At 55.7% G+C, this 27,454-nt stretch overlaps 3 protein-coding genes across 17 annotated transcripts in view; 1 reads left to right on the forward strand and 2 right to left on the reverse strand.

The window, feature by feature from the left end:
* Nucleotides 1-4,436, reverse strand: part of PLXNB2 (plexin B2) — a 35,262-nt gene extending 30,826 nt beyond the window's left edge. For 4 of the 10 annotated variants that reach the window (XM_073214079.1, XM_037006677.2, XM_073214078.1 and 1 more), the window contains exon 1: nt 4,298-4,435. The gene's annotated coding sequence lies outside the window, so the exon portion shown is untranslated. Of the gene's footprint in view, nt 1-1,379; nt 1,494-4,297 lie in introns of all 10 variants that reach the window. The other 6 variants (XM_037006679.2, XM_037006680.2, XM_073214080.1 and 3 more) reach the window with 4 other exon arrangements.
* Nucleotides 4,437-7,630: 3,194 nt separating this feature from the next.
* DENND6B (DENN domain containing 6B) lies at nt 7,631-17,944 on the reverse strand. Of its 6 annotated transcripts, none has more exons than XM_037006659.2 (21): nt 17,637-17,788; nt 17,056-17,495; nt 13,304-13,342; nt 13,187-13,229; nt 12,526-12,638; nt 11,980-12,060; nt 11,269-11,374; nt 11,072-11,151; nt 10,932-10,994; nt 10,574-10,629; nt 9,912-10,034; nt 9,737-9,832; nt 9,555-9,649; nt 9,348-9,413; nt 9,129-9,193; nt 8,934-9,023; nt 8,814-8,867; nt 8,354-8,463; nt 8,170-8,272; nt 8,008-8,085; nt 7,631-7,926 (listed from the first exon to the last, which is right to left on the reverse strand). In XM_037006659.2, the coding sequence occupies exons 2-21, from the start codon at nt 17,137-17,139 to the stop codon at nt 7,804-7,806; spliced, it is 1,668 nt and encodes a 555-aa protein (XP_036862554.1). In that variant the 5' UTR covers nt 17,140-17,495; nt 17,637-17,788; the 3' UTR covers nt 7,631-7,803. The 6 variants fall into 6 exon arrangements, with proteins under 6 accessions (XP_036862554.1, XP_036862557.1, XP_036862550.1 ...); XM_037006662.2 differs by having other exon boundaries at nt 13,955-17,495; XM_037006655.2 differs by lacking the exon at nt 17,056-17,495 and having other exon boundaries at nt 8,008-8,082; nt 17,637-17,944.
* A 317-nt stretch (nt 17,945-18,261) lies between these two features.
* The window catches only part of PPP6R2 (protein phosphatase 6 regulatory subunit 2), an 86,511-nt gene continuing 77,318 nt past the window's right edge, over nt 18,262-27,454 (forward strand). Inside the window, exons 1-2 of the mRNA XM_037006642.2 lie at nt 18,262-18,572; nt 18,745-18,819. The gene's annotated coding sequence lies outside the window, so the exon portion shown is untranslated. The remainder of the gene's footprint in view (nt 18,573-18,744; nt 18,820-27,454) is intronic.

Here is a 27,454-nt window from a genome sequence, read left to right on the forward strand (position 1 = left end):
GGGCCTCCACAATGCCCAGACCACCCCCATCCTGCCAAGCTGCCCACGGCCTCTGAACCACATGGGCCTCAGGGCCTCAGGCCCCCTTTTGCCCCCAAGGCAGATCCACACTCCCCAGCCCACAAGGCTGCTCCCAGGCCCCTGCCCAGCACCGGGTGGGCACAAGCCCATCACCTTTTCCCACTGTCACCCATAGACACCACAGTGCCTGCCTCTGAGGGCCCTTGGCACTATACAGCCTTTGGTAGCCAGCTTGCAGCCCAGCAGGGTGCCCCAAGGGGAGCCAGTGGCATCCCCCAGCAAGGCCCCAATCCAGCCTGCACAGACCAGAGCAAAAGGCCAGCTGGGAAGAGAGCCGAGGCCCTACACAGGGCCAGCCGGCCGGAACCATCCCAGCCTCAGGAGCAGACAGCCCTGCCCAGCCACTGTGTTGACACAGGTGGCCTCCTGAAAGACTGACATCAAACCCTTTTCCTCTTTCTTGCTCTTCCTGAGGAGGGGGCCCAACCGAAGCAACATCAGACACAGAGATCTGAGCTTGCCACCATGCATGCCTCTCTCGCACAGAGCCCCCCATAGGAACTGCGATCCCAGGGATCTGGTGTCCACACCCAAACGTGACACACCCAGGGCAGGGCCAATGGCAATGCTGGGTTCAGAACCCAGGCTACACCCAAAAGAACTCCCTTCCCTCCCCATGGCCCCCAGACCAGGACCCACCTGGCACCAGGATGCGGAGGTGCCAGGTTTCAGAAGTCTTGCAACTTAGAGGCTGAAGACAAGGGTGTGGGCACCAAGCTGGACCCTGTCCCTGGACATCTCTGATTCTAGCGCAGGGTGAGCCCTTCCCCCACCCAGTGCCCTGGGATACAAGGCACTCAGAGGGGCCAGCTGGCCCTTCAAATGCTGCCCAAGGCAATGGAAGGGGCCAGAGGGCCTCTGTGCCCCAGCCTGGCTCAGGATGTGCTAGTACAAGCTGGACACCGGGGTCTTCATACCCTCAGGGGCAGAGACAAGCAGGAGCCCTTAAGGGGATGTGAAACCGTGGAGAGGAAGAACGGAGAGAACCACATGCGGTCTGGAGAGAAAAGGGAAGCCCTGGTACTGCTTCCTCTCTTGAGCACCCCACGGCCCCCAACCCCACCCGTGAAGGACAGGCCATTGACCACCCCTCCCAGCCTACTATAATTTGAGACCAGAGGCCACCCCCCTATAGCACCACCCCAAACACAAACAGCCTTTTAGGCTCTAGGGGAGGGATCCTCCCCCACCCCCAGAACCTGCATCCACCTCAGGAAGGGAGGTCAAGGCCAAGACCACCATAGCCCCCTTCAGCTGGCCAAACCTGGGCTTGTTCTCTGGCAGGCCTGTCAGCTCACCTTCTCCCCTGCTGGGCCCCAGCTTTACGGGCACCGTGTCCAAGGCAGGCTCCAGACATGCGAGGCTCCTTGAACAGGAGGCTCCTCAAGAGGGAAGGGAAGCTATCCCCGCACCTACGAGGCCAGGGCAGGAGGGTGGGAGCCTGGTGCTGCGGCAGGACATGGTAAGAACTTCCTGCTCACAGGGCGCCAGCTCTTGATGACAGAGGGCCTGGCACCTCAGTGTGGCTCTGCCCAGATCAGAGATGGGATCACAGGGGTGAGTGGACCACACTGCCTCGCCCCACCAGCACCCCCCCTGCCCACGCCCAGCATCCCAGGGGGATCATTAGCTCTGGCCCCCAGATGAGAGTGAAAGCAAGGAGGACACTGGGATGTTCCCAGAACAGCCTAGGTTCTGGGACAGCTCAGGTGCCTGGAGCAGAGCCCCCCTCACGGGTAAGCATATGCCATATGGACCCCTCCCCATGCTGCCAGCACCTGGTGCCGTCCAATTGGATCTCTTCTGCTCCACTCCCCTGGACTGGGGCCAGGCCCCTGGACGTCCCGCACTCCACCCCAGCTGCCAGCTCTGCACCCACAGCCCTGGCCCCCACAGACCCGGGGAGCCCACGTGGCAGAGGTAATGTCCCACATGACTCCCCACAGGGCTTGATCCACGGCCTGGGTTTCTTCACCTGTGGCACCCCTCACCTGCTGGACCTTTTGCCTGTTGGACAGGCTGACAGGCACCACATCCAAGTGGGGAGACAGTGTAGGGGGCGGGTGCTGCAGGGTGGGCTGTCAGGGGGCTTGGAGGGAGGCTGTGCACCAGTGGTCGGTGGGTCAGTCCGGGCAGGAGGCTCGGTGGGAGGGAGACCCCGGTGCCCCACCCCAAGCAGTCTGAGTCACACCCCTACTTGCTTCCTGTCACCCTTGGGAAGCACCAGGTGTGAGTAAGCCATCCAAGGTGTGTCCCTGAAACTGGTTCTGGAAGGTGGCCTCAGAAGGCCTCCAGGCCCTGGTGCCAAGGCCTCTGGGACCCTAGGGGGTCCCCAGCGGGGCTCTCCCGAAGGACCAAAGGATGGGTCCAGGGCTCCTCCAGCCCTGGGCCTCCCCCAGGGGCCTGGGAACACTTCAGGCGCGCTCCCCGGGGCCTGCTGGGGCAATCTCGGCCTCTCCAACCCCAGTGAGCAGCGGCCGCCCCGCCCCCAATCGGCCTGAGCAGCCGCCAGAGGTGGCGGAGCTGCCCAGGCTTGCCCGTGCCTCCCTCCTGGGGCCCTCGGCCCACGGCCCCGGAAGTGGATCCCTCTCCCGCGGCTGCAGCCTCCCCCCATGGGTGGCTGGACACGGCTGGATAATCCAAAATAATTCCCTCTTGGCAGGCAGCCGGCGGGGGAGGGGGGACTCACATTCCAAACCCTTGTTTTTCTCACTAACTTCCCTCCCCTCCTGAGGCAAGAAACCCCTGGCTGGACCTCAGGCCTCCCCCAGCCCCTCAGACCGAGGGGGGCCCCCAGTAGGCACGACGGGAGTAGGTGGGAGGACCAGACCCACCTTCTTGTCCTCAGTCTCCTCAAAGAATTCCTGAAAGCTGATCCGAACCAGAAAATACCCAGCAGGCCCAACCAGGCCAGTGCTGACCCTGCCCTCCTCGGACGCTCACCTCAGGACAGAGGGGCACTCTCTCCATCGGCTGTCCAACTCTCAGACTGAGATGGCATCTGCTCTCCATGCCCAGTTAACATCTGGGCATGAGGCCAGGCTGAGACCCTCCCCCTCCAGGCAGCTAACCCTAACCCGCTATTCAGAGCCGAGCCCCTAGTCTGGGGAGGGGGAATTGGAGAGGAGGGCTCTGGGCTGAAGTTAGACATGGAAGGGGAGCTCCCCTGGGCAGGCACGGCCGTGAGAGGCCTCCAAGCTCCAGAACATTCTACCGGCTTTGGGACCCAGCTTCACCCAGAGTCCTGACCCCCACCACAGGCCACGATGGGCACAGACGGACCCCTTCGTTCTCCGAGTTGATGGGAGGAGGAATCCAAAGACGTGGCAGGAAGCTCCCAGGCTCTTGAGTTCAAGGGCCCCCAAATCTCCCAAGCCAGCCTGGGCACAGAAGGCGGGAAGGGCCTATCCAAGAGGGCTTCCTGCTAGAGGAAGCATGCAGGGGTGCAGGACCAGTGGGAGGGCGGCAGGGCCCAGGCACTAAGTGTGCCCCGACCCACTTCTGTGACTTCCCGAGTCCCAGGCTGTCTACCTGAACACCACACCAGGACCGGCCAGAGCAGGCCCCGAGGAGACGCAGGCGCAGGGCCACCAGGGCTGGCCAGTGCCCCTGGTCCCGACCCAGAGCCCTGAACCCACTTTCCAGTCCTGCCAGGTGCAGACCAGGGATTCACGGGGTGGCCTCTCCCATCCCCTTCTCACAAAAAGCCCCGGGGAGTGCGGGGGCTGCCAAGGCCTGACCGTGGTCCAGCCCCCTGGGGAAGGCCCAGGCTCAGCCACCTGGAGCCGCGGCTGGGTGGGTGGGGTGGGGGCCCGGGGCTCTTGCACAACAGGGACTCTCCCGCCGTGCCCCCGGATCTCGGAGACGTGAGAGGATGGGCGGGGAGGAGGGTCGGGAACCACAAGAGACCCAAGCGTCTCCAGAACGGTTCGGGAGGCGGGAGCGGGCGCGGGCGCGGCGCCCCCCGGCCAGGCCAGGCCTGCTCTCCCCGCCGCCGCAGGCCCCGCCTGACTCTCGGACAAGCACGGGGCGGGAGCGGCCGTGCCCCAGCTGGACGGACCCACGGACAGCGACCGAGGCCCGAGCCGTCCTCCCCGGGGCGGCAGCTGCCGCGGGTCCCCGCGCCCCGAGCGCGGCAGGCGGGAGGCGCGGCGCTAACAGCGAAGCCCCCCAGCGGCGCGGCCGCCCCCTGAGCCTCGCACCCCCACCTCGGTACCTGCACGTCCGCCGCCGAGGCTCGATGGCGCCCGGGCCGAGATCGGCGCTGCGCCCTGGCCCGCGCGGCTGCCATGGAGACGGGCCTTTGTGTGGCCAAGGAGGGGCCGGAGCGCGCGGGAGCAACGGCCCCGCCCCCGACGGGAGAGGGGGAGGCGGGGAGCGGGAGGGGCGGGGAGGTGGAGGGAGAGGGGCGGGGCGCCCCCCCACGCGCGCCCCGCGCCCCCCGTGGGCTTGCCGCGTCGCAGGGCAGGTTCGGCCGGGTTCTCGCCGGGCCTCGCGCCGCCCCCGCCTGGCCTGGCACCACCGCGGGAGCGCCGCGGGCCGCACCCGGGCCACAGCGAAGCCCCCCAGCGCGCTCGCGGCCCTCTCAGAGGTGGGCGGGCGCCAGCACCTCCTCCACGGACGGCATGGGCCCGCCCCTCCTGCCCCTCCCGGGTGGGGAATGCTGGGCCCGTCCCGTTCCCCGGAGCCTCAGCCCCAGATCTCCTGGGGGAAGAGGGCGCCTGCCCAGACCCCACTCCCAGCTCGCCTTCAGCCCCCAGCTGCCCCCTTCCTCCGTCCTCCGCCCCCAGGGCCTCTGGGGACGTGGCCAGCTGGGTCTTTGAGAGCTTCTCCCTGGGGTTCCCAGCTCTGGACTTGAACTGGCCCCACTCTGGCCCCTGCAGCCCCCGCCTACCCTGGCCCTGATGCCCCCGGAGCCCCCTGAGCTGGAGAAGAGGTAGGGACCCCTTCATGCAGCCAGCTCTCTGTGCTCTTCCCGCTCCTCCAGGCGTAGGTCTGGATGTGGTGAGCAGCAGCTGGGGGCCCAGAGAGGGCACAGGGCCATCCCCCAAACCCCAACCCGCATCCCTGCACTGGGATGCTCCCTCTTCCCCTTGGGGACCTGCCGTCCGCCCAGACTTGCTGCCTCCGTGTAGACAGCCCACTTCCTCCCCTACCAACCCTCAGGCATCCCCTCCCCGTCTGTTCTCCCCACCCTGGGACCTGCCCCCAAAGCCCAAGGACTCCCCACCCAGGAGAATGTCACTCATCCTGGCCACCCTCCCACCCCCGCCAGCCCTGAACCACATCCACACCATGGCCACCCAACTCCCACTACAGGGAACCCTAAAATTACCAACTGGGAGCCAACTTCGTATCAAAAAAGGAAGTTAAAAGACAAGCATGTGTCACAGAAAGACATTTCAATACCAAAACTGTGGGAAGGCCAGTATCCCAGACGGAAAAGGATTCTCTAAATAAAGTCCAGGAAGCTTGGGGGCAAAGACTGTCCTTCCTGTCCCTGCAGCAGCCAACCGCCATCTTCCAGCTCAGCCCCCAGGCTGCCACACCAGGCCCTGCGTGCAGTCCGGCCTCCCGAGGCCTCAGAGCCGGTCCGCAGCAGCCTCCCGGGCCAGCGGGCACCTGCTTATCCAGGCCCTCCTGCCCGTGGAGCTGTGGTGCCAGGGGTCCCTCCTCGCTCCTCACTGCCTTCTTCCCATCTGACGAGGGGACAGAGACCCAGCCAAGCCAGAGTTGGCCCAATACTGGGTAGGAACAAAGGGGCTTCTGGGGAGGAGGGAGCTGGCAGGACACCGCGCCTAGCCACCCCCCACCCTCACACCACAAAGACTGGGCTGTGCCCAAAGCAGGTCCATACAGTGCAGTCAGGTCACAAGGAAAAGGGACCAGACCCTCCCTGGGCCGGGGCGCTCCAGGGGGCTTCCTCCCACCTCTGCACTTCAGCCTGGGACTCCTCCCTGCGGGGAGTCCCTCCTCCAGCGCCCTCCCCTTTCCCAGGGAGCCTGTGGAGGGGCTGCTGTGAGGGACAGCTTCTGGCCTCCACCAGAGCCCTAGGGGAGGACTCAGGAAATCAGGGGAACCTAGCTGTGCCTTCCTGGACTGCTGGCCCCTGATGAAGCTCCCCGGGGGCTGCACAGAGGCTACCGTCCTCGTCCCTCAGCCCTGTCATGCGCAGCAGCCCTCAAAAAACCAAGTGAGGTGCCCACAGTATGGGAGCCACAAGCTGGAGTGACGTTTGATGCATATCCCTCACCTAGGCCAATTTCCCAGGCCACCCACACACCTTGAAGCCCCCCAGGCCCCAACCCTGCCTCCCAGCTCCTTCTCCAGCCAGTCACAAGGACGGCACTGGCATCTCTGCAGACCCCGTGGAGATCACACCCTGGGCAGGGAGGCCATCCGTCCAGACCAGTTGGGCAGGCTGCCCAGAGTGGCCTTGGGGCCAATATAGTGCCTCTCACTGCAGGGTCTCCAGCTTGCCCCTTTTGCAAAAATGGATTCACTGCCTCTGCCTGCCTTTTTCTGTCCTGTTTAATTGTGGTCATGCCTTTGGACCCAGTACTCAAGTGGGTTCAACTGTCTATGGGATGGAGACAGTGACAGGCTGTCCTAAGCATGGTAAGGGCTGGAGAAGATGACACTGGCAGTTCTGAGACCTGTGCCCAGGTCATCTGGTGGAGTGCAAGTGGCAGAGTGCTCCACCCACACTGGCTCACTGCCAGGGCCCAGCTCAGGAAGCCACAAGCCGCATGCATGTGGGTCTCTCGGGCAGATATGGGTCAGGTGTCTACACAGCATCACTTCCAGATAGGAACCTTGGGGCTGGAGGTTGGAGAACTACTCCCGGCTCTGAGTCCATGTCTCATCCCCACCCTTCCACTGACAGACAGAGCTGTCATCTTGTGCTGGGTGGGCCATGGCAGTGCTCCATGGTATCAACAACAGCATAGTACCTCTGAAGACCTTTTACTGCTTGCCAAGGAGTTCAGTGCCCCAGGGCTGCGGTGGCTGTGCAGGGCTCTGGCTTGTGGGCTGATGAGGCTAGTGTGCCTGCGTCATGTGGGTGGATGGACATGAGCCGAAGCCAGTGCCCATCAGCTGTAAACAGCGTGCAGCAGAGTGGAAAGAGATGGTACCTGGTGGGGTACTCTTAAGGGGTCCCAGGACAACCCTGGAGCCTCCTGGCAGCCTGCTGGGCCTCCCAACACCCTGGTGGCCTCCCAGCAAACCACAGGAGAAAGTTCCTCCCCCAGCAAAGCAGCCTGTGCCCCTCTCAAGCCAATGACCACAGCGAGGTACTCCCAGCCCCAGGCAAGACAGGTGGTTGGGCTACATGAAGAGTGGCTTGCCTGTCAGCTGCCTCCCTCCATCTTGGGCTAGGCAGTTTGGTGGGGCTAAAGGGCACATCAGGGCCTGCAGGGCTCAGGCAGCTGGGTGCCCCGATGAGTGAGGGCTCACAGCTGGCCGGGAGCCCCAACCTGCAGCCCTGCGGAGGTGGTTTGTGGAGGCTCTGGTCAGTGCATGACCCACCAACAGTCAGGGGCCACACTGTGGTTCCAAACGCAACCTTTACTGCTGCAACAACTGTAGCACCAGGCGGGGCCAGGAACAGGAGCGGCAGGGAGCTTGGGTGGGGCTAACCCTCACTGAGGTCAAGGAAGCTCAGCCTTACCCAGCCCCCAGGGGCAGCTAGGCCCCTGTACCAAGCCCCATGGCCCAGACTTAGGGAGAGCCCAGGATGGCCTGCAGGTCCTTGGGCAGGGAGCTGATGACCATCTTGATGGACAGCCGTGCCCGCTGCAGTGTTGCCTCCTTCACGGGGAGCTGGTGGCCCTGTGCTCGCACCTGCAGGGGCAGCAAGGGGCAGGGGCAGGTGACCTCCACGTCTGGTTGGCTGAGGCTGGGCAGAGTTGGGAGTTATCTCACCAGCTTCTCCTGAAGTTTCAGGACCAGGTCCACGACCTCCACCTCAGATTTGTCCTTCATCCAGGTTTCAATGTTCTGCTGGGGACAAGACAGGGCCACCCATTACCCAGGCCCTCCCTAAGCCCTGGGCCTCTGCCCCTGCTCCAGCCCAGCCCCCCTTACCGCCTCACAGATGGCCTCAAGGTGCAAGGCTTCCAGTTTATGGGCCATCTCTCTGTGCTGCTGCCGGTACCAGCCATCAAAATGGGGGGACTGGAGAAACCGCCTGTGGGCAGCAAGGGGCAGCAGCTGTGGAGTTGACTGTGTGCGTCAAGGGGAAAGCACAGGCAGCTTGCTGTCCACCCACCTGTAGAGGCCCAGCCAATCCCCCTTGAGGGTGCAGGTGAGCTGGGACCCTCTGTGCTCCAGGCTGTGCAGGAAATCATCCCGGCAGAAGGGGCGGACCTGGGGAGGAGCCTGAGATAGGGGCGGGTGAGCCCAGGTGCCTGGAGGCACACTCACAGGCCGGCCTCAGCTGGGTCAGGACCCTCCCCCAGGACACTTCCCGCATTCCTTGGCCACGTGAGGACCCGCAGCCCCCACACAGCTGCCTAGGACAGATGCCAAGATGGCACTTCCTATAGGGGAGGCCTCCCACACCCCATGTGACCCCATTTCTCTGTCTCATGGGGACACCCAGCCCTGGGAGCTCCTGCACTCCCACCACCTCTTCCCCATGCCCACTCCTAGATGACCCCCCCGTCCTCTAGAATCTGGTTGAGAACCCACCCTCCCCTCCCCGCCCCAACCACCACCCAGACCCCCACCTTCCAGGGTGTGATGCTCTTCTGCAGGGGCATGAGGCTGGCCATGTACTGCTCCTGGGGGGGAGGGCAGTGAGTCTGGGGCCACAACCCTGTGTCCCCCACCCCTTGCCCAAGCCTTACCAGCGGGAGGAGGAAGCTCTGTGTGAGCTCCAGGAGGCGCCGCCTCAGCAGGGCAGCCTGCGCATCCCAGGGCCGCTTCTTCTGCAGGCCCTGTGGGAGGAGGGGTGTGTGTCTGAGCCCCAAGGCTACAGGCCACATGCCCCCTTCGGCCACCAAGCACACATTCCCTGCCCTCTCAAGCCTCCCAGCCCCTACCTTGAGCAGCCGCTTGAGCAGCGCCTTGTCCCGATGGAGGTGAGCCGTGTAGGCGGTGTAGAGGCCTAGTGGGAGGACACAGCTGCCGTCCTGTACCACGGGGGCTTCCTCCCACATGCCCCAGCCCACCTGGGTGAAGCAGAGACTGAGCCACCCTCTAGGACTGGAAGCCCACTGCCTGGGTCCCGCAAGAAGAGGGGCTCCGCCTGAGGGGCTCACCTGGTTTGGTGTCCAGAGTCTTCAGCCTCGAAGGCTTTTTCAGCTTAACCTGCTTAGGAAGGTCCCCTACGAAACACACCCCATGGCTGGGCCTCAGCGCCACGGCTCCACTGCCCCGGGCTCAGACTCCTCAAGGTCCCTTGCTGGGTGGGTCTCTGAGACCCCCACCTCCCTAGGACCCCTGGGCAACGGCCAGGCCAGCTTCACCTGACATCATGGGCTCCCCGACACGGAGGATGTGGGGCCAATGCTGGAGTGTTTTGATAAAGAAAGGGTTCGTGACTCCCAGGACCACGTTTGGTCTGGAGAGAGAGGAGAGAGAGAGAGAAGAGGCAGAGAAGCAGACCCAGTACCCAGCCCAGGAGGGCGGAGAGGGCACAGGCACTTACGGGGCCTGTGTGCGCGTTGAGAATTCCTTGAACTCGCTGTCATGGATGGTGAAGTAGGGGCGGTAGTCACAGCAGAACCTGAGGGGCTGCAGGCAGCTGTGGGGGTGCAGCGGGGCAGTGAACACAAAGGGCTGCTCAAGTGCCCCCACCACCCCTGTGCGGCTGCCCAGCCTACCTAGTCAAGGCCAGCACCATCTCCGAGGAGGCGGCCGGCGAGGGCGCCAGGACCACCAGGGGCTCTCCAAGGAGCATGAGCTCCCACAGCATCTGCACGTGCGTCAGCACAGGCTGGAAGCACCTGGTGCCAGGCAGGGCTAGGCAGGGAGGCCTGGCAGGGGCAGAGGCTGCCCAGCCCTGTCTCCACCCCAGGCAGCTCCCAGTGAATGCCAGGTACTGCCCTGCCGGTGAGGACATCTGAAGACGCTGAGGGCATATCTAGGCCACCCCATGCTGACAGTCCAGGTGCACCGGCCTGGCCCTGTGCCCTCCATGCCTGAGCCGGCAGCCCTGGCCCCTGCTTGGCCCAGCACGGGCAGAGCAGTTTCTGAAGCCTGGCTCTCTCACAGACTTGCCCAGAGAGGGGCAGCCTCGGGCAGCACGGATCCCCCTAAGACAGCCACTCCCAGCCCTGCATCTGCCTTCCAGAGCCCTTCTGCTCGCTATGTCCAGACACGGGCGCAGTGGGTTCCTCTTCTGTGTGATTCTCCCTCACAGATCTGGCCAAGGGTTGATTCCTGGTGGCTAGTCCCCCTAGTGGTCCTCACCCTGCACGGGCTTGAGCCTTGGGGGCTTGCTCACAGTCTACCTGGGCAGCGGGCAGCAGCCTTTTGGACTCACCTGAACAGGTCCAGCTCGTGGACACTAGTGAGGATCACTGGGGCTGGCAGCAGGTGCTGAGAGGAGGCATGGGTGGGGTCAGCCTGAGGGTAAGGCTGGCATCCCACAAACCCCAAGTAATACCTCCCACCCTGGGAAAGCCTTGGGGGCTCCAGCCCTTGTCCCACACACCTCCCACCCCCGACCCCACAGCATAAGAGGGTGGCAACCAGCCCCGCACAGAGAAGAAGGCCCAGGCGCTTGGCTTTGCCTGGGGTCTGGCTGCCCTACAGGCCCCCAGGAAGTGGGGCAGGGAAGTCTGGGTAGGTGGGAGGGCTGGAGAGATCTGGTGTCCCTGGCCCAGGAGCAGGGTCCCCACCTCGTGGCTGCACTGCTTCAGAGGGCTGCATTCAGGTTTGTCCTCCCTGGATGGGATGCATACCTGGGGGAACAGGTGCAGGCTGGAAGTGGGCCCCTCCACACCCTTGGGGCCTTCCCATCCAGTCAGCTGGCCCTCACCTGGAGGATGACTCCCATCACAGGCAGGCTCAGGGTCTGCCCAGGCATAGGGGCTGGCCACTGGTCAATCTCACTGCATACTGTGGACACAGGTGGCCAGTGTCAGGACCCTGCCCCAAGCAGAAGCAGCCTGCTGAAGTCCCAAGTGCTCGGTGGGGATGCTGAGATCAATCTGACAATGTCTGATGGCCACTCACCTGCTTCCAGGCAGGGAGCCAGCTTGTCAAAGTACTCGGGGGCGATCAGGCTCAGTAGCGTCTGGAACAGCCGTACAAAGGGCAGGCGGGACACCAGCACCAGAGACTGCAGGGCCCACGGGGCTGGTGAGACATCACCCCAGGCACCCACGAGCCTGCAGGGACCCTGAGCCTGGACCCAGACTCCACCCAGGGCAGTGTGTCCCACCAACTCCAATGGATAGCTGTCCCTAGGAATGGCCCAACTTGAACCCCAGGTTATCAGACAGAAGATCTGAACCCTGTCCTGGATGACGTCAGCGTGGAGCTGGCCCTGGGCCTTCAGAAGGAAGTACACGAAGCCAAGATTTCTGGGATGATCTTCTCAGGGGTCAAGCAGCTCTTGCTTAGGCATCTGAGTTCAATACTAAAGTTGTCCTAATCTTCAAAGTGTGACGAGGGTTCCCCTCCAGCCAGCAGCAAGGAGCAGGGATGTCTGGGGCCCCGAGAAGGAGGGCTGAGGGCACGGTGCTGGGCAAGGAGGGGGCAGTGGGGTCTGTTCCCCAGAGGAGCCAGCAGGAGAGCTGGAGGCAGCAGCTCCTCTTCCCTCTCTGCCTGCTGCAGCTCTACGTGGCCAGGGCCATAGGAGAGGCAGGCACTCCTGGAGGCTCAGGCCCCGGGCCCCTCAGACCCTCTCAGCCGCACTGCCCCGGGGGCAGCCAGGTGGCTCACCTTCTGGAAGTAGCCCCTCTTCACGGAGCCGTCCTTCACCTGCCTGAAGTACACGTAGCCAAAGTAGTGTGCCAGCTCCTTCTGGAAGGGGCAGTGTCAGCCAGGCCACACCCACCCCCTGCTCCCTCTGCCCACCCAGACCCACTGCCACGGCTGCCACACCATCCCCAACCATAGGGGTCAGGCCTGGGGGTCCTCAGCTGAGGGGGTGACACCTCCACAGGGAACATTTCTGCAGATGCAGTGGTGAGTGGCTTGGGGACCCAGGAGCATCTGAAGGCAGATACCTGTCTCTGCACACCAAGCCACACCTGTTGCTTGTTGGGTGCCCAAGAAAAGCTCCAGGGACCCGGCTGAGTCCCCAGAAGAGCTGGCCCACTCCTGATCAGGCTGGGCTTGCAAAAGCTGGAGACCCTGGTGGCTGCGGCCAGCCAGAGCCTCTCCTGCCACACAGGGCCCAGTGCCTTAAAGGGGCTGTCCATACTATCCCTAACCTGGCCCGCAGGAAGAGGGGAGTGGCAGGCTAGAGAGGCAGCCCATGCTCACCTGCAGTGATGCGGGGGCCCCCCTGTCATAGCATCTGTCACTGGCGTGCCAGGGGCCCCTCTGCCCTCCACACTGACGGATGCGGAAGCTGAACTGAGTGTCCCCAAGGCAGCCTGGGAAGGAAGGGAGCCCCGCCACACATGGTCAGGCAAGGACCTTGAGGGCTGCCCTCTGACGGGCTATAAATGCCCCTGAGAGAAAGCCCAGCTCTCTGTGTCTGCATCTCCCCATGGAGCTCCCTGTGTCCTGATTCCTGCGCTGGAGTTTTAGAAAAAACTCAGCACCAGAGCAGCCCCAGCCCACAGCATCCACACAGTGAGCAAGCCCAGCCCCGGGAACAGCTTCCTTGGTGTGGGACCCTGACACTGAGCCCTGGGGAGGGGCACAGGCTACATCACCCAGCTCCAGGTGGCCACTGTGGTGGGGTGCAGGAGACTTGGCCCTACTGGGCCCTTTGCCCAGCCACCTCTTCCAACATGAACCGGGGGAGCCTGGCAGCCACTGCTGCAACGTGGAGCTTGGGATGTCTCCACACAATGTACCGACTCTGTGATGCCCTGGCTGAGGCCTCAAGGGCTCTCGGCAGCTTCACTTCCTGCCTTCTTTCTTACCCCCAGCCCCAGGGCCAGTGTCCAGAGCGGGGCAAGTTGGGGTCACCTACCTGAATGGGAGTCAGGAAAGGACAGGTAGCAGATGCTGCTTTTCTGAAACACATGAAACGTAGTGAGGGCCGGCCCCCTCCTGGGTGATGTCTGCTCCCAAGGAGGCTGGGACCCACCTCTTTGTCTGTGAGCCGGAAGTCACTTGGGTACACCAGCTGCAGGGGACACAGAGCACTGAGTGAGTCGGCTGGTCAGGTCAGGACGCTGGACTACGTGTGTGTTCCCCTCTCACTTTCCCGTCTCTTCTCGGCTCATCTTCACTGGCTCAGTCCTCCTGCCTTCTCCCACCTCTGGCTCCCCACTGACCCCTTCTGCTCTTCTCTGGACTCCCCTGCCTCCCCAGGCCCCTCTCAGCATGAGGCCACTCCACCTTCCTTCCCCTTGGCCACGTACCTGGGCAGATCTCCAGCCCCTTCCCCACACCCCATGCCCAGTCTGTGGTTGGGTCTCCCTGCTGCCATCAGCCCGGGGGGCTGTCCCCACAGTTTCAGGAGCAGTTTTCGGAGCCTGCTGGAGGCCTCCTCTCTGGTCTCAAGCGGCAACAAGGTCTGCCTGCTGCCCACCTCCAGCCAGAGGGTCTCAGCTACGCCAGGGCCCACTCTGCCTTGTCCGGGGCCCTGCTCCCCTGGGCCTAGCCAGCCTCATCTCTCCTGGTCTTCACCCAGATGTCACCCAACAGTGGTGTTCCTGCCTCTTGAAGGCACCGTGAGCATCTTTACCCAGTCCCCGCTGGTCAGGGATCCCGGAGCTTCTGGCCTGGGCCTCACCTGTAGCATGAGCCCCGAAGAGGGCTCTGAGTTGGTGGTATCCAGTGAGGGTGACCAGCTGGATGAGCCCTACATCCTCTGGGAGTGGAGAGCCAGTGAAAGCACAGGCTTGGCACCCCAGGCCCTGACTGACGCAGGAGGCAGGCCCTGCTCTGGAGGCCACAGGCCGAGGTGCAGGTGCCTGGCCAGAGCGGGTTTGCTTGTATGACACCATAAAGGCAGGGAGCCCCCAAAGCTCCCGAGGTGCCCCAGGGACTTGGTGCTCACGGCTTCACTTTGCCCTGGCCTGTGCTCTCCCAGGAGCGGCAGTGCTGGAGCCTTTGGAGGCCAGGAGCCAAGTGCCTGCACACGTGGGTCCCCCCTTGCTCCATCCACCCAACTCCTGCACTGAGGAATTGGGCTTCAGTGGAAATGAGGCTTCTTCTGGGGTGTGCCCTGGAACCCAGACAGTGTGTCACTGCACCCGGTTTGTGCTGTTGGGTGATGCAACTTCTTGTCCTGTTGCTCGGGGCTGCAGCACCAGCCCGGTGCTGCCGAGTCCTCCCCGAGGAAGAGACACGCCAGCTTTGCCTTGAAAAGGCCCATCAGCACAACACTTCAAGTGCACCCAGGGGCCCCAGGCCCCATGAGGTTGGAGCCACGGTCCCCCCACCGTCTTCTCTTTCCTGTGCAGTGCTGGCGCCAGAGGCCACTGAGGGGAATGCCCGCAGGAGCTGATGTGAGGGTCCATCTGTCCCGTCTGTGGTACACCAGGTGTCCTGAACACAGGGACCGCACCCCAGCATGAGCAAACCCCTGCAGAACATGGTATTTGTGAAGTGTGCCAAGACACGTCTGTGAAGTAGGACAGGTGGGTGACATGCGAGGGGGTGCCCGTTAAGGAAGTAATAAGAAGGAAGTGCTAAGAAGGAAGGGAGCCGAAGGGTATTTGTCTGGAACTGGACCCACAGAGGCGCCCTGGGACAGCTCTGAGAGGGGCAGGGGCTGCAGGACTATGCAGGCCACGCCCTCACGTGTCTGTGCGGGGGAGGGCTGAGGAGAGGGCAGGGCTACCATGAACCCTCTGTGCGGAGGCCAGGTGTCTGCACCTGTTCTGAGCAGGTCACCTCAGGCTCCAGCTCCACACTCAGGCCCAGGGACCCAGTAGGACACTTGACGGAGTAACCCATGTCCACAGCTGGCACACCCGTTCTTGGGAGCAGGGACCAAAGGTGAAGTGGACCACGCTGGGCCACACCTCAGCAAGGGGGGAGACAGGGAAGGGGCTGTGTTGCCACCAGCCACAGGGGCTGGGTCTTCCCACCTGAGCCCCAGCCAGCCCGGTGCTGCCCAGTCCTCCCCGAGGAAGAGACACGCCAGCTTTGCCTTGAAAAGGCCCATCAGCACAACACTTCAAGTGCACCCAGGGGCCCCAGGCCCCATGAGGTTGGAGCCACGGTCCCCCCACCGTCTTCTCTTTCCTGTGCGGTGCTGGCGCCAGAGGCCACTGAGGGGAATGCCCGCAGGAGCTGATGTGAGGGTCCAGCTACCTCCTCCTCAGCCAGACATCCAAAAGGTTTGTAAAAGTGTCAAATGATGCCACTCTGCTCACTAAATTTTGAAAATATGGTTGTTTTCATGAAAATGTTAACATTTATGTCAACACAGAACATTTTCTGTTTTTTTAGAGTGGATTAATACATACTTTTAAATATCCTCAGTTTTAATAGTATAATGAACATTGATAGATATGACCCCCACAAAAAACACTTTGGAGTTCTCGATAACTTTTAAGATTGTGAAGGGTCCTGAGACTGTGCAGTGGGAAGCTGTGCCTGGGAGGGTGTGAACACCATGGTAGGGAAAATGCTCTTGGGGTCCTCCAGCTGAAATTCAATCCACAGGCTTGGCAGGTGAGATACTGAGGGGTGAGCTCCCAAGCTGAGACAGTGGAGCCGGGCACTTTCCTTAGCTGATCTGTATACCTTTCCCCATGACCTTGCCTGCCCCGTCTCAAGTCTGAGCCCTCCCTGCCCAAATGGGATGTCCCCACATATCCTCTGCACAGTCCTGAACCACCTACACGCTGTCTCTGGCACAGAATAGAAACTCCAGGAGGGCAGGGCCTATCTTCTCGTTTAACCTTATGCCCCCAAGTCCAGCACTGGCACCACAGGGCCTGCCTAGTAGCAGCTGCCCAGAACCTGGTTTATTGAATGAATGAATGGGCAGCTTCCTACCTTTGTTTTTTCTGGCAATTTTGAAAGAGGGGCTACCTGAAACAGGCCTACTTCCCTGTCCAGCTGCCTCCTTCATACCTTCTGAGATTTGGCCATGCCTCAACCCTTCCTCTGAGCTCCAGCTGTCTATGGAGTCTCTGTGGGCTGTGAGCTCCAGGAAGACAGCAGAGGCCAGGGCCTTTGCAGCATTCAGCCAGGCTGACCTGGTGAATACGTGAGCTTATGGAATGTACCCCTGAAAGCCTGTGAGCTCAGAGGAGATGACCCTTGATCTTCCCCATGATTTCCAGGGACAGAAGGAAATGTAAAACACAAACCTGATGAGGGCCATGTGGCCACAGTGCCCAATAGATTCAGAGCCCAATTCCTGCACAAACACAATGATTTGGAGGGGTCCTGGGTCCCAACACTCTCTCCCTGAGCTGTGCAGCCTCAGTAAAGGCTCAGAAGCCCAAGTACACAGAGCCTTTCACAATACTTGCTTAGAATTAGCCTTCTGACTTGTTTTGTTTTAGGAAATTACACATGAGAATGCCTTAAGGAAATAGAAGAATCTCTTCTCTTGTGATCTTATGGGGAACAAGTTGGGCAATAGTAAGAATGTGGGCTCTGTGCTGTAGGGTAAATCACCTCTCTGAGCTCAGTTCACTCCATCAAGTGAGGCTGTCACAATAATGCATGCCTGGTGAGGATGGGTGTGGTGGCATGGGCTCTCCAGAGAGCTGGACACAGTGCCAGGAGCCAAGAGGCCCCAGAGATGCAAGCTTCATGGCCTTTCAGAGCTTTACAAGTTCACAAGTATGCTACCTGCCAGGCTCACGGAGTTCTTTCTGACAGTGTGGGAAGTCTACCTGCCAGCCTCCCCTGCACCGGCCGGCTCACCTGGTCTGTGTTGTGGCCCTCAGGGCATAGAGAAGACCCTCCTGACAGGCCTTTGGAAGGCCTCCCTCCCTGCGTCCACCACATTTTCAGCTACACCCGGAGGAAAGAAGCTGCCAGTGGGGGTGGAGAGGAGCCTTGCAGGCAGCGGGAACGCCCCAGGCCTGGTGAGCTAGGTGCAGCGGGTGAACAGAAAGGTGACTGCTGTGGCTTGAGTGTGACCCGCAAGAAGTACGGATCTGATTCTAAGTGAACAAAGAGGTGTTGAAGGACCGTAAGCGGGAGAGCCACAAGGTGCGACTTTGTAGGGCAGTTGGGAGGGGGTATCCGAGATCGCACTGGGGGAGATCAAGAATACCACCCTCCTCCATCCCCACTGGACGTCTTGGAAACTCGACTTTGCTTCTTTTGCCAGGGGAGCGGCGCCTTTCAAGAGGTGACAACTGCGGGAGGAGGAGGAAGAGGCCGCCTGGGGGTGTGCCGGGGGCTCGGGGGCCCCCTCGTCCCGCGGCTCCGGAGGAGGGCCCGCCCGGGCCTCCGCAGCTGCCCGGCCGCGCCGCCCCCGCGCCCCCGCGCCTACTCACCTCCAGCGCCTGGCCCAGCTCCAAGTCGAAGGTGACCACGCACACGCACTCCAACCAGGCCGAGAAGCGCGCCCAGGGTGCCGCCGGAGCCCGCGCCTGGGAGGACGGCGCGCTGAGGTGGTCGCGAGCGCTGCTGGACTCGGGGCGGGACAGCGCATCCATGGCTGCTCGCAGCGGCCGGCAGCGTGTTGCCCGGGGAACGGCCCCGAGGCGTTGCCGGGGGAACAGCCGGGAGGCGGTGGCCTCGGCGCACGTCGGGCCGCGCTGTGGAGCAGTCGAGCGTCCGGCGTGGACCAGAGCGGCCCTGCTGCGATCTCGCCCGCCCCTGGCGGCCGGAGGAGCGCCGTACAGACCAGAGAGAAGGGCCCGCGCGAGCTAGAGCGGCCCAGAGGCAGGAGGCGGACTTCCGGGAGAGTGGCCGGCCGGGGGCGAGGTGGCGCGGGGGCGGGGAGTGCGGGGCGGGCTGGGAGAGGGCTGGGAGAGCTTTCGGGTGGAGGGCAGCGCGGGCCGCGGCTAGCCGGGGCTCGGAGGTAGCCGCGGGCGGCAAGCGGCGCGAGGCAGGGGGCGCCCGGGCAGCTTGCCCCACTCCCGCTTTACCCGTCGCTGCACGTGGTCCGACCCCGGCAGCGCCGGTCTCCTTGGCCTCAGGCCTGCGCTCTCCGGAGGTGTGGGCCCCTCGGGCCGCTTCGCACCGCCCCGCGCCTGTTGGTCGAAACCAGACGGACGCCAGGAAGGAAGAGGCGGGGGAAGGGGGCGGGTGGCGACTGAGGGGCAAGTCCCCTCCGCTCCGGTGTCCGCTGCGGGCAGCCCCTGGCTCCCGAAATGTGGCTGCAGAGTCCCCACCCGGGTCACATAGTCGAGCGTGGAGCGGCCAGTTTGGGAACGCGACGTGTATTTTTTTGGAATGAAAACTGACTCCGGCTAGGCTGGGCTCCCGTGAGTGTTTTTCACGCATGCGTGGCCTGGTGGGAGAGTCTGGTGGGTCTTCACTAGCTGTGCCTCTGGAGCACGTGGCCGCCTGAGCCCCCGGCGGTGGGGACGACGTTAATGAGGCCTGCTAACTAATTGCCTTGGCCTCAGATAATGTATACATCATTTCTGCTTACAGGCCATGGGCCAAAACTAGTCGGCGGTCGGAAACTAACTGCAAAGAAGCCTGGGAAATGAGGGACATGGATAGTTGGTGAGCCACGCATTATCCTTTATAATTACCATATGTCGTTGAAGAGGCCATTATTTTATAATTCCCCAAGACAAGCTGCTACCAATTACGCAGTGAGAGCAATCAAATGTTTTCAAACATTCTATTATGAAATGTTTAAACCAGAAAAGATGAACTCTCCAATGACCATTTATCTACTACCTAAAATCTATATCGATAATTAACATTTTGTTGTATCTGCTTTATTCCATGTATCTATATCCTTTCCTCTATGCATCCGTTTGTCTTTTACGATTAATTTCAAAGACAGTTGCAGATATCAGTGCTATCACCCTTACAGTGTGTGTGTCATTGATTAGTACTTGTCAGTTCTTTTTTCTTTCTTGCGGGGTAAAGTGTGTGTGTAATGAAGTGAATGAGACTTACATGGACACATTTTAGCCCAAAGTACTAGCAAGATCGGCACCATCGACATCACTCCAGAAAGTTCCCTCATGACTCTTCACGCCCATACCCCATTATTCTGATTCTTTGCACCACAAATTACCCTATTCTAGAAATAAACTGCATAAAACGGAATCATACAATTGGTAGTCTCTTGTGTCTGGCCTCTTTCACACACCATGTTTTCGAGTTTCATCCACTTTGTGGTGTGTCTAATAAGTACACCCCTTCGTATCGCTGTGTGTATCCTACTTTGTGAATACACAACAGTTTGTTTATTCCTTCTATTGATGGACATTTTGGCTCTTCCCAGTTTTTGGTTAAAGTAAGTAAAACTTTGAAGATCCCTGTACAAAACCCCTTGTGGAGATGCATTTTCATTTCTCATGGATGAACACCTAGGAACTGAATTGCTGAGTCATAGCAATAGTTGTAAAGATATGTATTAAGCTTTTTAGAAACTGCCAGACATTTCCCAAAGCAACATTTTTCTTATTGCCACCAACAATGTCTTTCTGTTTGCTTCACATCCTTGCCAATATTCGATGTTGCCTATTGTCTTAATTTTAGCCAGTCCCCAGTGCATGGGTAGTGCTAACTTTAAAAATAAAACTGTCAGTTATTTTACCAGCAAAATGGGTTTGTTCAGAAACAGCAGAAAATTGGAACTGAGGACAAGCTATTGGCAAAGCCACAAGCAAGCCCAGGTGCAGAGCAGAGGAGGCTCCTTTATAAAGGGGGACCTGTTGGGCTTCTAAGCGGAAAGCCCATTGGAGGAAATTGAGAGTTGTAGGTGTCATGACTGCTCATTGGAGCCATGACAGCCTCTCATTGGCTGGGCTGTTGCTGCAGCAGGCAGAAGTGCTTCCTTCCTCTACTGGGTGGGAAAGGAGCCCAAATAGTATGAGTTGTAAAGCATTAAGTCCTTCCTCTGGCGTCTGCGGTTGACCGGGAGGGGTGGGCGTCGAGCTCCCCCTTCAGGCCTCTCCGTGGCATGTCAGGGCGTGGGGGGGCCTCCCTTTATCAATTTTCACAGTAGTGATATCTAATTTGTGGTTTTAATTTGAATTTCTCTAATAATGGTGTTGAGCATTTTTTTCATGTGCTTATTTGCATACCATCAACTGTAAAATGTATTCTGATTTCAAGCGTTAAATTATGAGAAAATGTGCATCTTAAAATCTAACAACCCCCAAAAGTTCCTTTGTGCCTTTTTTTTTTTTTTTCTTGAGAGGGCATCTCTCATATTTATTGATCAAATGGTTGCTAACAACAATAAAATTCTTTATAGGGGACTCAATGCACAATTATTAATCAACCCCAAGCCTAATTCTCAACAGTGTCCAATCTTCTGAAGCGTAACGAACAAGGCCTTACATGGTGAACAAGTTCTTACATAGTGAATAAGTTCTTACATGGTGAACAGTGCAAGGGCAGTCATATTACAGAAACTTTCGGTTTTGATTGAACATCATGAACTATAAACAAGTCATATATGATTATTCATTTGATTTTTATACTTGATTTATATGTGAATCCCACATTTCTCCCTTACTTTAAAAAAAAATGCTGAAGTGGTAGGTAGATGCAAGATAAAGGTAGAAAACATAATTTAGTGCTGTAAGAGGGCAAATGTAGATGATCAGGTGTGTGCCTATGGACTAAGTATTAATCCAGGCTAGACAAGGGCAACATCCACGGATGCAGAAGATTTCTCTCAAAGCAGGGGGGGTGAGGTTCTGAGCCTCACCTCTGTTGATCCCCAATTTCTCACCTGATGGCCTCCCTGCGACTGTGCCTGTCTTAGGTTGTTCCTCCCTTGAGGAATCTTACCCGTCTCTGGCTAACCAGTCATCTTCTGGGGCCATACAGGGAGATGTAAAGTTGGTAAGTGAGTGAGAAGCCCTTTGTGCCTTTTTACAATCCATTCCTTCTCACACCTGAAGTCCAGGCATCTATTGAACTGCATTCTGTCTGTTTTGCTTTTTCTCAAAATTTCTATATAAATGGAATATGCAATGTAGGAGGCTGAATAATGACCCCCAAAGATGTTCACAGCCTAATTCTTGGAACTTGTGAATATATTACCTTACTTGAGGTGAAAGGGCCTTTACATTTCTGATTAAATTAAAAGATCTTGAGATCCAGAGGTTATTCCCGATTATACAAATGGGTTCAATGTAAGACTCCCTTTAAGAGGGAGGCAGGAAGAGCAGAGTCCAAGAAGGTGATGTGATGATGGAATCGGAAATTGAAAAGATGCCACATGACTGGCTTTGAAGATGAAGGCAGGGCTCATGAGCCAAGGAATGTGGATGGCCTCCAGAAGGTGGAATAGCAAGGGAACAGTGTCTGTCTTGAGACCTCCAGAAGGAACACAGACTCCTTTCAGATTTCTGACCTCCAGAACTGTGAGATAATAAATGTGTGTTGTTTTAAGTCATGGAGTTTGAGGCAATTTGTTAGAGTAGACACAGAAAACTGATATATAAAATATGTAATCTTTTCTTGCACTCCGTGTAATATTTTTGAGGTTTTCCATGCTCTTGCATGTATCAGTACTGTGTTCCTTTTTATGAATAATGTCCCATTGATGCTGGGGTTCTTGTTTGCGGAGTCAAAGAATGACCTTATCAAACAGTCAAGGTAAGACAGCCAGGGAGAGGCTTTTATTTAGAAATAAAGTGAGAGGACAGAGCTCCTGGCTCACGCCAGGGGGGGGACAAGAGAGCCCCCGGGGTGGTGCGTTGTCTAGGGGATTTATAGGCAGTTGAGGATTTTTGGGAATTGAGGGCTTAGGGTGTGGACTTGTACCACCTGCCCTGCCCTCAGGGCTCTTGGGTCGCTGTCTGTCTGCTAGGGCTGTTTACAGTGAAGTCACGGGTTATGCTGAGATGCCCTTGGGGAACACTCAAACATTCCAGGCCAGGTTGCTCCTGGCCTTTTGACCTTTAACTGATCTCACTGAAGATGGCTATATTCCTACTCTAGTATCTTTACCCTAGAGAATTAGTGTGACCTTGACTTTGCATAATGCTGAACAGAGTTTCCATAGGGACTTTACATTGTTACATTGCTTTGACTATAAATATCTTGCCTTGCTTTTTCCTGAGGCCCTCACCCTACACTGTCTAAGCCCATGGTCCCTGTCTCACCAATTGTCTGGACATATGGCATTTTTTTTATGCATTCACCAATTTGTAGCCATTTGGATTGTTTCCAGTTTTTGCCTATTAGGAATAATGGTGCTCTATACATTTGCATACAAGTCTTTGTGTAGACACGTTTTAATTTCTCTTGGGTAAATACTTAGGAGTGAAAGTGTTGGGCTTGTATGATAAACTTATCTTTAACTTTTTAAGAAACTGACAAACTGTTTTCCAGAAATGTATGAGGGTTCTAGTTTCTCCACATTGTCACCAGCACTTTGTTCAGTCAGTCTCTTTCATTATAGCCATCCCAAGGGGTGTGTAGTGGTATCTCATGTAGGTTAATTTAGCATTTCCCCGATGATTATTGATGTCGAGCATCTTTTGAGGTGCTCATAAATCATTTGTATTCTTTGGTGAAATGTTTACTTAAATATTTTGTGTATTTTTAAATTGTGTCTTCTTATCACAGAGTTGTAAGAGCTTTCAAAAATATATATTCTGGAATCAAGTCCCTTATGAGATATATGACTTGAAATTATTTTTCCAGTCTTGTATTTATCTTAATGGCACCTTTTGAAAACCAAAAGTTTTTTGATGACTTCTAGTCAATTTTTTCTTTCATGTATTATGCTTTTGGTGTCATATCTAATAAATCTTTTCTTAACCCAAAGTCCTAATGCAAATAATTTCTGTGTTTCTTTTAGAAGTATCTCAGCTTTCACATTTAGGTCTGTGATCCATTTTGAATTACTTTTTGCATATGGTTTGAAAGAGGATTTCACTTATATTTTTACATATGGATAAGCAATTTTTCCAGTATCATTTGTTGAAAAGACATTGCTTCCCTATTGATTTAACGCCTTTATAAAAAATCAATTGATCGTATTTGTGAGGGTTCATTTTTTGACTATTCTATTCCAATGCTCTATATGCCTGTCCTATGTCAATTCTATACCATCTTGATCATTGTGGTTTTATAGTATGTCTTGAAATCAGGTAGTGTAAGTCTTCCAACTTTATTCTGTTTTGACTATCTTGATCCTTAGTATTTCTCTATAAATTTTAGAATTAGCTTGTGAAGTTCTGTCAAATAAAGTGAAACAAGACCAACTGCTGAAATTGTCCTGGGTACTGAATTGGGTCTTTTGTTCAGTTTCTGGAGAATTGCCATCTTAACAATATTGAGTCTTCTGACCAGGACGTAGCATGTCTCCATTTATTTAGATCTTCCCTAATTTTTCTCAGCAATGTTTCATAATTTTTATTGCATGGGGATTGCAAGACCACCCTCAGCTTTAATGATTTGCTAGGAGGGCTCCTAAGACTCAGCATATGGTCATTCTCATGACCATGGTTTATTACAGAAAAAAGATACAATGTAAAACCAGCAAAGGGAAAAGCCTCTGGGGCAAAGTTTGGGGGAGACCAAGCATCAGCTTCTAGAGTACTGTCTCAGGAAAGTCACACAGGACGGGGTTAATTGTCCCAGAAATTGTGAAAAGGGTATGAATTGTTGCCAGCCAGGAAAGTTCATTAGTGACTTAGCATCCACAGTTTTATGAGAGCTTGTATTTCTTTCCTAAGGCTGCTGCAACAAACTGATACAAACTAGGTGGCTTAAAACAACAGTTTATTCTCTCACAGTTCAGGAGGCCAGAAGTCCAAATCAGGTGTCCTTAGGGTATGTTCCTTCTGAGGCTGAGGAAGTGTCCGTTCCAGCCTTCTCTGCTAAATTCTGGTTACTGCTGGCGATTCTTGGCAGTCCTTGTCTTGTGGTTGAATCTCTCTGTCTCTGTCTCCATCACCTCCTCTGTGGTTTCCCTACTTTTCTTAAAGGGACATCACATTTAGGACCCACCCTGATCCAGAAAGATCTATCTCAAGATCCTTAATTACATCTGCAAAGGCACTTCTTCCAAAGGTCACATTCACAAGTTTTGGGTAGACATATCTTTTTTTTTTTCTGGTTGGGGGTAGGGGGCTGGCACTGTTTAACCCACCACAGGGCTGATCAGATAGGCAGGTTCTGGTGCCTAGTGCCTGCCCAAATTCCAGGCACCCAGAAAGCAAGCAGGTGTTCAGCGTAAGTTATGTTGTTTACTTAAACAATTTAGGCATAATGACCCACTCTGATCATTTCAGTGAGTGGTGAAACCCTCCTGAAATCCAGGTTTCCAGACACTAGCCAAGGGTTAGCCTTGTAAGCAGGATCGGTTAAGGATAAGCCACTAGCCTGCTGGAAGAACTCTCTACCATATCATAAGTCCAGGGAAAGGAAATCTTGGGGCAAAATACCTCTAAAAACTGAAATCAGTCAAAGGGAGAAATAAAGTTCAAAACCCACTTATCGCTTACAAACTCCAGTCCAGGGCTGTCTCTCGCTCCCCTGCTCCCGAAGAAGCAAGCAAGGCAGCCTGCCCCTCCCTTTAAACTCGCAAGCCCAGGTAATTACCTATTGACATGGAGATGAACTTCTCTCCATCCCTGAGGATATACAAATACACTAAAGCCAGGCGAGATAGTCTGGAAATGTTACAATTTTACCCACACATACGCACTTCTGTTATATTTATTCCTAAGTATTTTATTAATTTTGATGCAATTGTGAATGGAATATTTTTCTTAGTTCCACTTTCAGGTTGTTTGTTAAAGTACACAGAAATATAATTTGATTGTTATGACCTCGTTAAACTAGCTTATTATTTCTAGGAGATTTTTTTGGTACATTAGGATTTCCTAAATAGAAAATCATGTCATCTGTGAATAAAGACAGTTTTGCTTTTTCCTTTCTAATCTGTATGCCTTTTTTTTTTGTTTTGTTTTACTGAACTGGTTACAACCTTTAGTACAATGTAGAATAATTTCAAATATTTCTTCTCTTTCTTCTTCTCTTTCCTTCTGGTATTCTCATTATGTGCATAGTACATCTTTTGTCCTTGGATATTCTTTTTTTTGCAGTTTTGTTCTCTCTGCTTTCTGTATTTGAGGATTCTGTTGATACATCCTTCAGCTCAGAGAGTCTTTCTTCAGCTGTGTCCAGTCTATTAGTAAGCCCATCAGAGACTTTCTGTTATGGTGTTTTCTATCTCAAGCTTTTATTTCTGGATCTTTCTTAGCATTTCCACCTCTTTGCTTTGGTAGCCCACCTGTTCTTCCATACTATCCACTCTATCCATTAGAGCACTTGTTTTAAATTCCCAGTCTGATAATTCCAACACCCCTGTCATGTCTGGTTCTTAGGCTGGCTCTGTCTCTTGAAATAGGGTTTTTGCCTTTTAATTGTGTGATTTGCCTTGTCAGTTTTTCTTGAAATCTTGACATGATGTGCTGGGTAAAAGGGCTATAAACAGGCTAGTCATGTGGTGGGGAGGTGAGGAGGGGAAGTGTCCTGTAGTCCTGTGTTGGGTCAGTCTTGTAGTGAGCCTGTGCCTCTGGGCTGGGAACTTCACAAGACTTCTCAGTTTTCTTCCCCTCTTAGCTGGACAGATGGCCAGAGGGGGCTGGAGCTGGGTATTTCCCCTGTCAGCCCGAACCCCAGCAGGTCAGGCTCTGGTTAACTAGCTTCCCTGGAGGGCAGGCCTTCTGAAGAACAGAGCTCTGGCACATCTCAGAGTAATTCCCCTGCAGGAAGCATGAGAGGATTGCTCTCTGAATCTCACCAGATTGTGGGGCCCCCTATGACTGGGTCCCCCAGAGTTTATAACTGTCAGAGTTGTCCCCTCAGCACACCCCAGAATTCATCAGTCACAATTCAGGCTCCCCCAGCATGGGCTTCCTCAGCGGCTTCTGCTGGGGAGCAGTGATGACCTGCATCCTCGTCTCTCCAGTCCGGGGAGCAGTGGTTTGGCCTGTGACCTCCTTTCTCTTATGCGTCCAAGAATTGCTGATTTTTCAGTCTATTCAGTTTTTACTTGTTGGGATGGAATGGCAACTTATATAAGCCCCTTACGTGTGGAACCCTACAATGTGGAATTGAATGGTAAGGGCAGACATCCTTGCCCCATTTCTCATCTTAGTGGAAAAGCATTACATCTTTCGCCATTAAGTTTGATGTTAGCTATAGATTTTTTCTAAATACCTTTTATGAGCTGAGGAATTTGAGGAATTTACCATCCATTCCTAGTTTGTTAAGAATATTTCACATGAATAGGTATTTTAGTCAAATGCCTTTTTTGCAGCTGTTGGCATAATCCTGTGGTTTTCATCTTCTATTTTCTTAATATAATGTATTTATATTGATTGAGTTTTGGTTGCTAAACCAGCTTTGCATTCCAGGAACCCCATTGATCTTGGTAGACAATCCTTTTTACATGGTGCTGAATTTGGTTCTTCATTCATTCCTGTTGATTTGAGTGAACATTTTATATCATTTCCTTTCAGCATTGAAGAACTTCCTTTACTATTTCTGGTAAGGCAGATCTCTTAGCCATGAATTTTCTGTTTTGTTTATCTGGGAATGTCTTTACTTTCATTTTTTTTCCACCTTGATTTTTGAAGGATATTGCTGAGTATAGAATTTTTTATGGACAGGTTTTATTTTTCCTTCAGCACTTTTGAATATGCCATTTTACTGTATATGGCCTCTTATGAGAAGTCAGCTCTTCATTTGCATCATTGTTCCATTTATGCAATGGGTCATTTTTCTCTTGCCACTTTATGGTTTTCTTTCTTTGACATGCAGGGATTTGGTTATGGTATACAGAGGTGTGGACCTCTGCATGTTTATCCTACTTGGTTTGTGGGGCAGTGGTCTTCTGATGCCCTGGCTTGTGTCTTGCTGCACTGCAAGTGGCTCTTGAACAACAGGATGGGGCCTCATCTCCCCCTCCTCTGAGGGGCTCCAGAGTTAGCGCTCATTTTGTGTCAGTTTTACTTTTTCAAGTTTATTGGTGAATAATTATGCATTTAGTAGTCTTAGTGGTAAAGTTTACTTTATTTGGTCCATCTATGACAAAAATACTGAGTTCAGCTTGGCTTTATTCTAGCTGTACTGTGTACAACACTATAAGGCAGTTTGGAAGAGAAATCTGTGGAAGAGCCATAGGTATCAACCTTATCTT

This window comes from Manis javanica, chromosome 10 (assembly GCF_040802235.1).
Source record: "Manis javanica isolate MJ-LG chromosome 10, MJ_LKY, whole genome shotgun sequence".
In the NCBI taxonomy this organism is placed as follows: Eukaryota; Metazoa; Chordata; class Mammalia; order Pholidota; family Manidae; genus Manis; species Manis javanica.

What these genes read in the sequence shown, in the direction of transcription:
- DENND6B (XM_037006654.2), bottom strand. Translation starts at nt 17,798, where the DNA reads ATGGATGCGCTGTCCCGCCCCGAGTCCAGCAGCGCTCGCGACCACCTC. An exon ending in TGAAGCAGTGCAGCCACGAG is followed by an intron (nt 10,630 to 10,931) that starts GTGGGGACCCTG and finishes GCCTCCTCTCAG; the next exon opens with CACCTGCTGCCAGCCCCAGT. An exon ending in TTGAGGCCATCTGTGAGGCG is followed by an intron (nt 8,086 to 8,169) that starts GTAAGGGGGGCT and finishes TCTTGTCCCCAG; the next exon opens with CAGAACATTGAAACCTGGAT.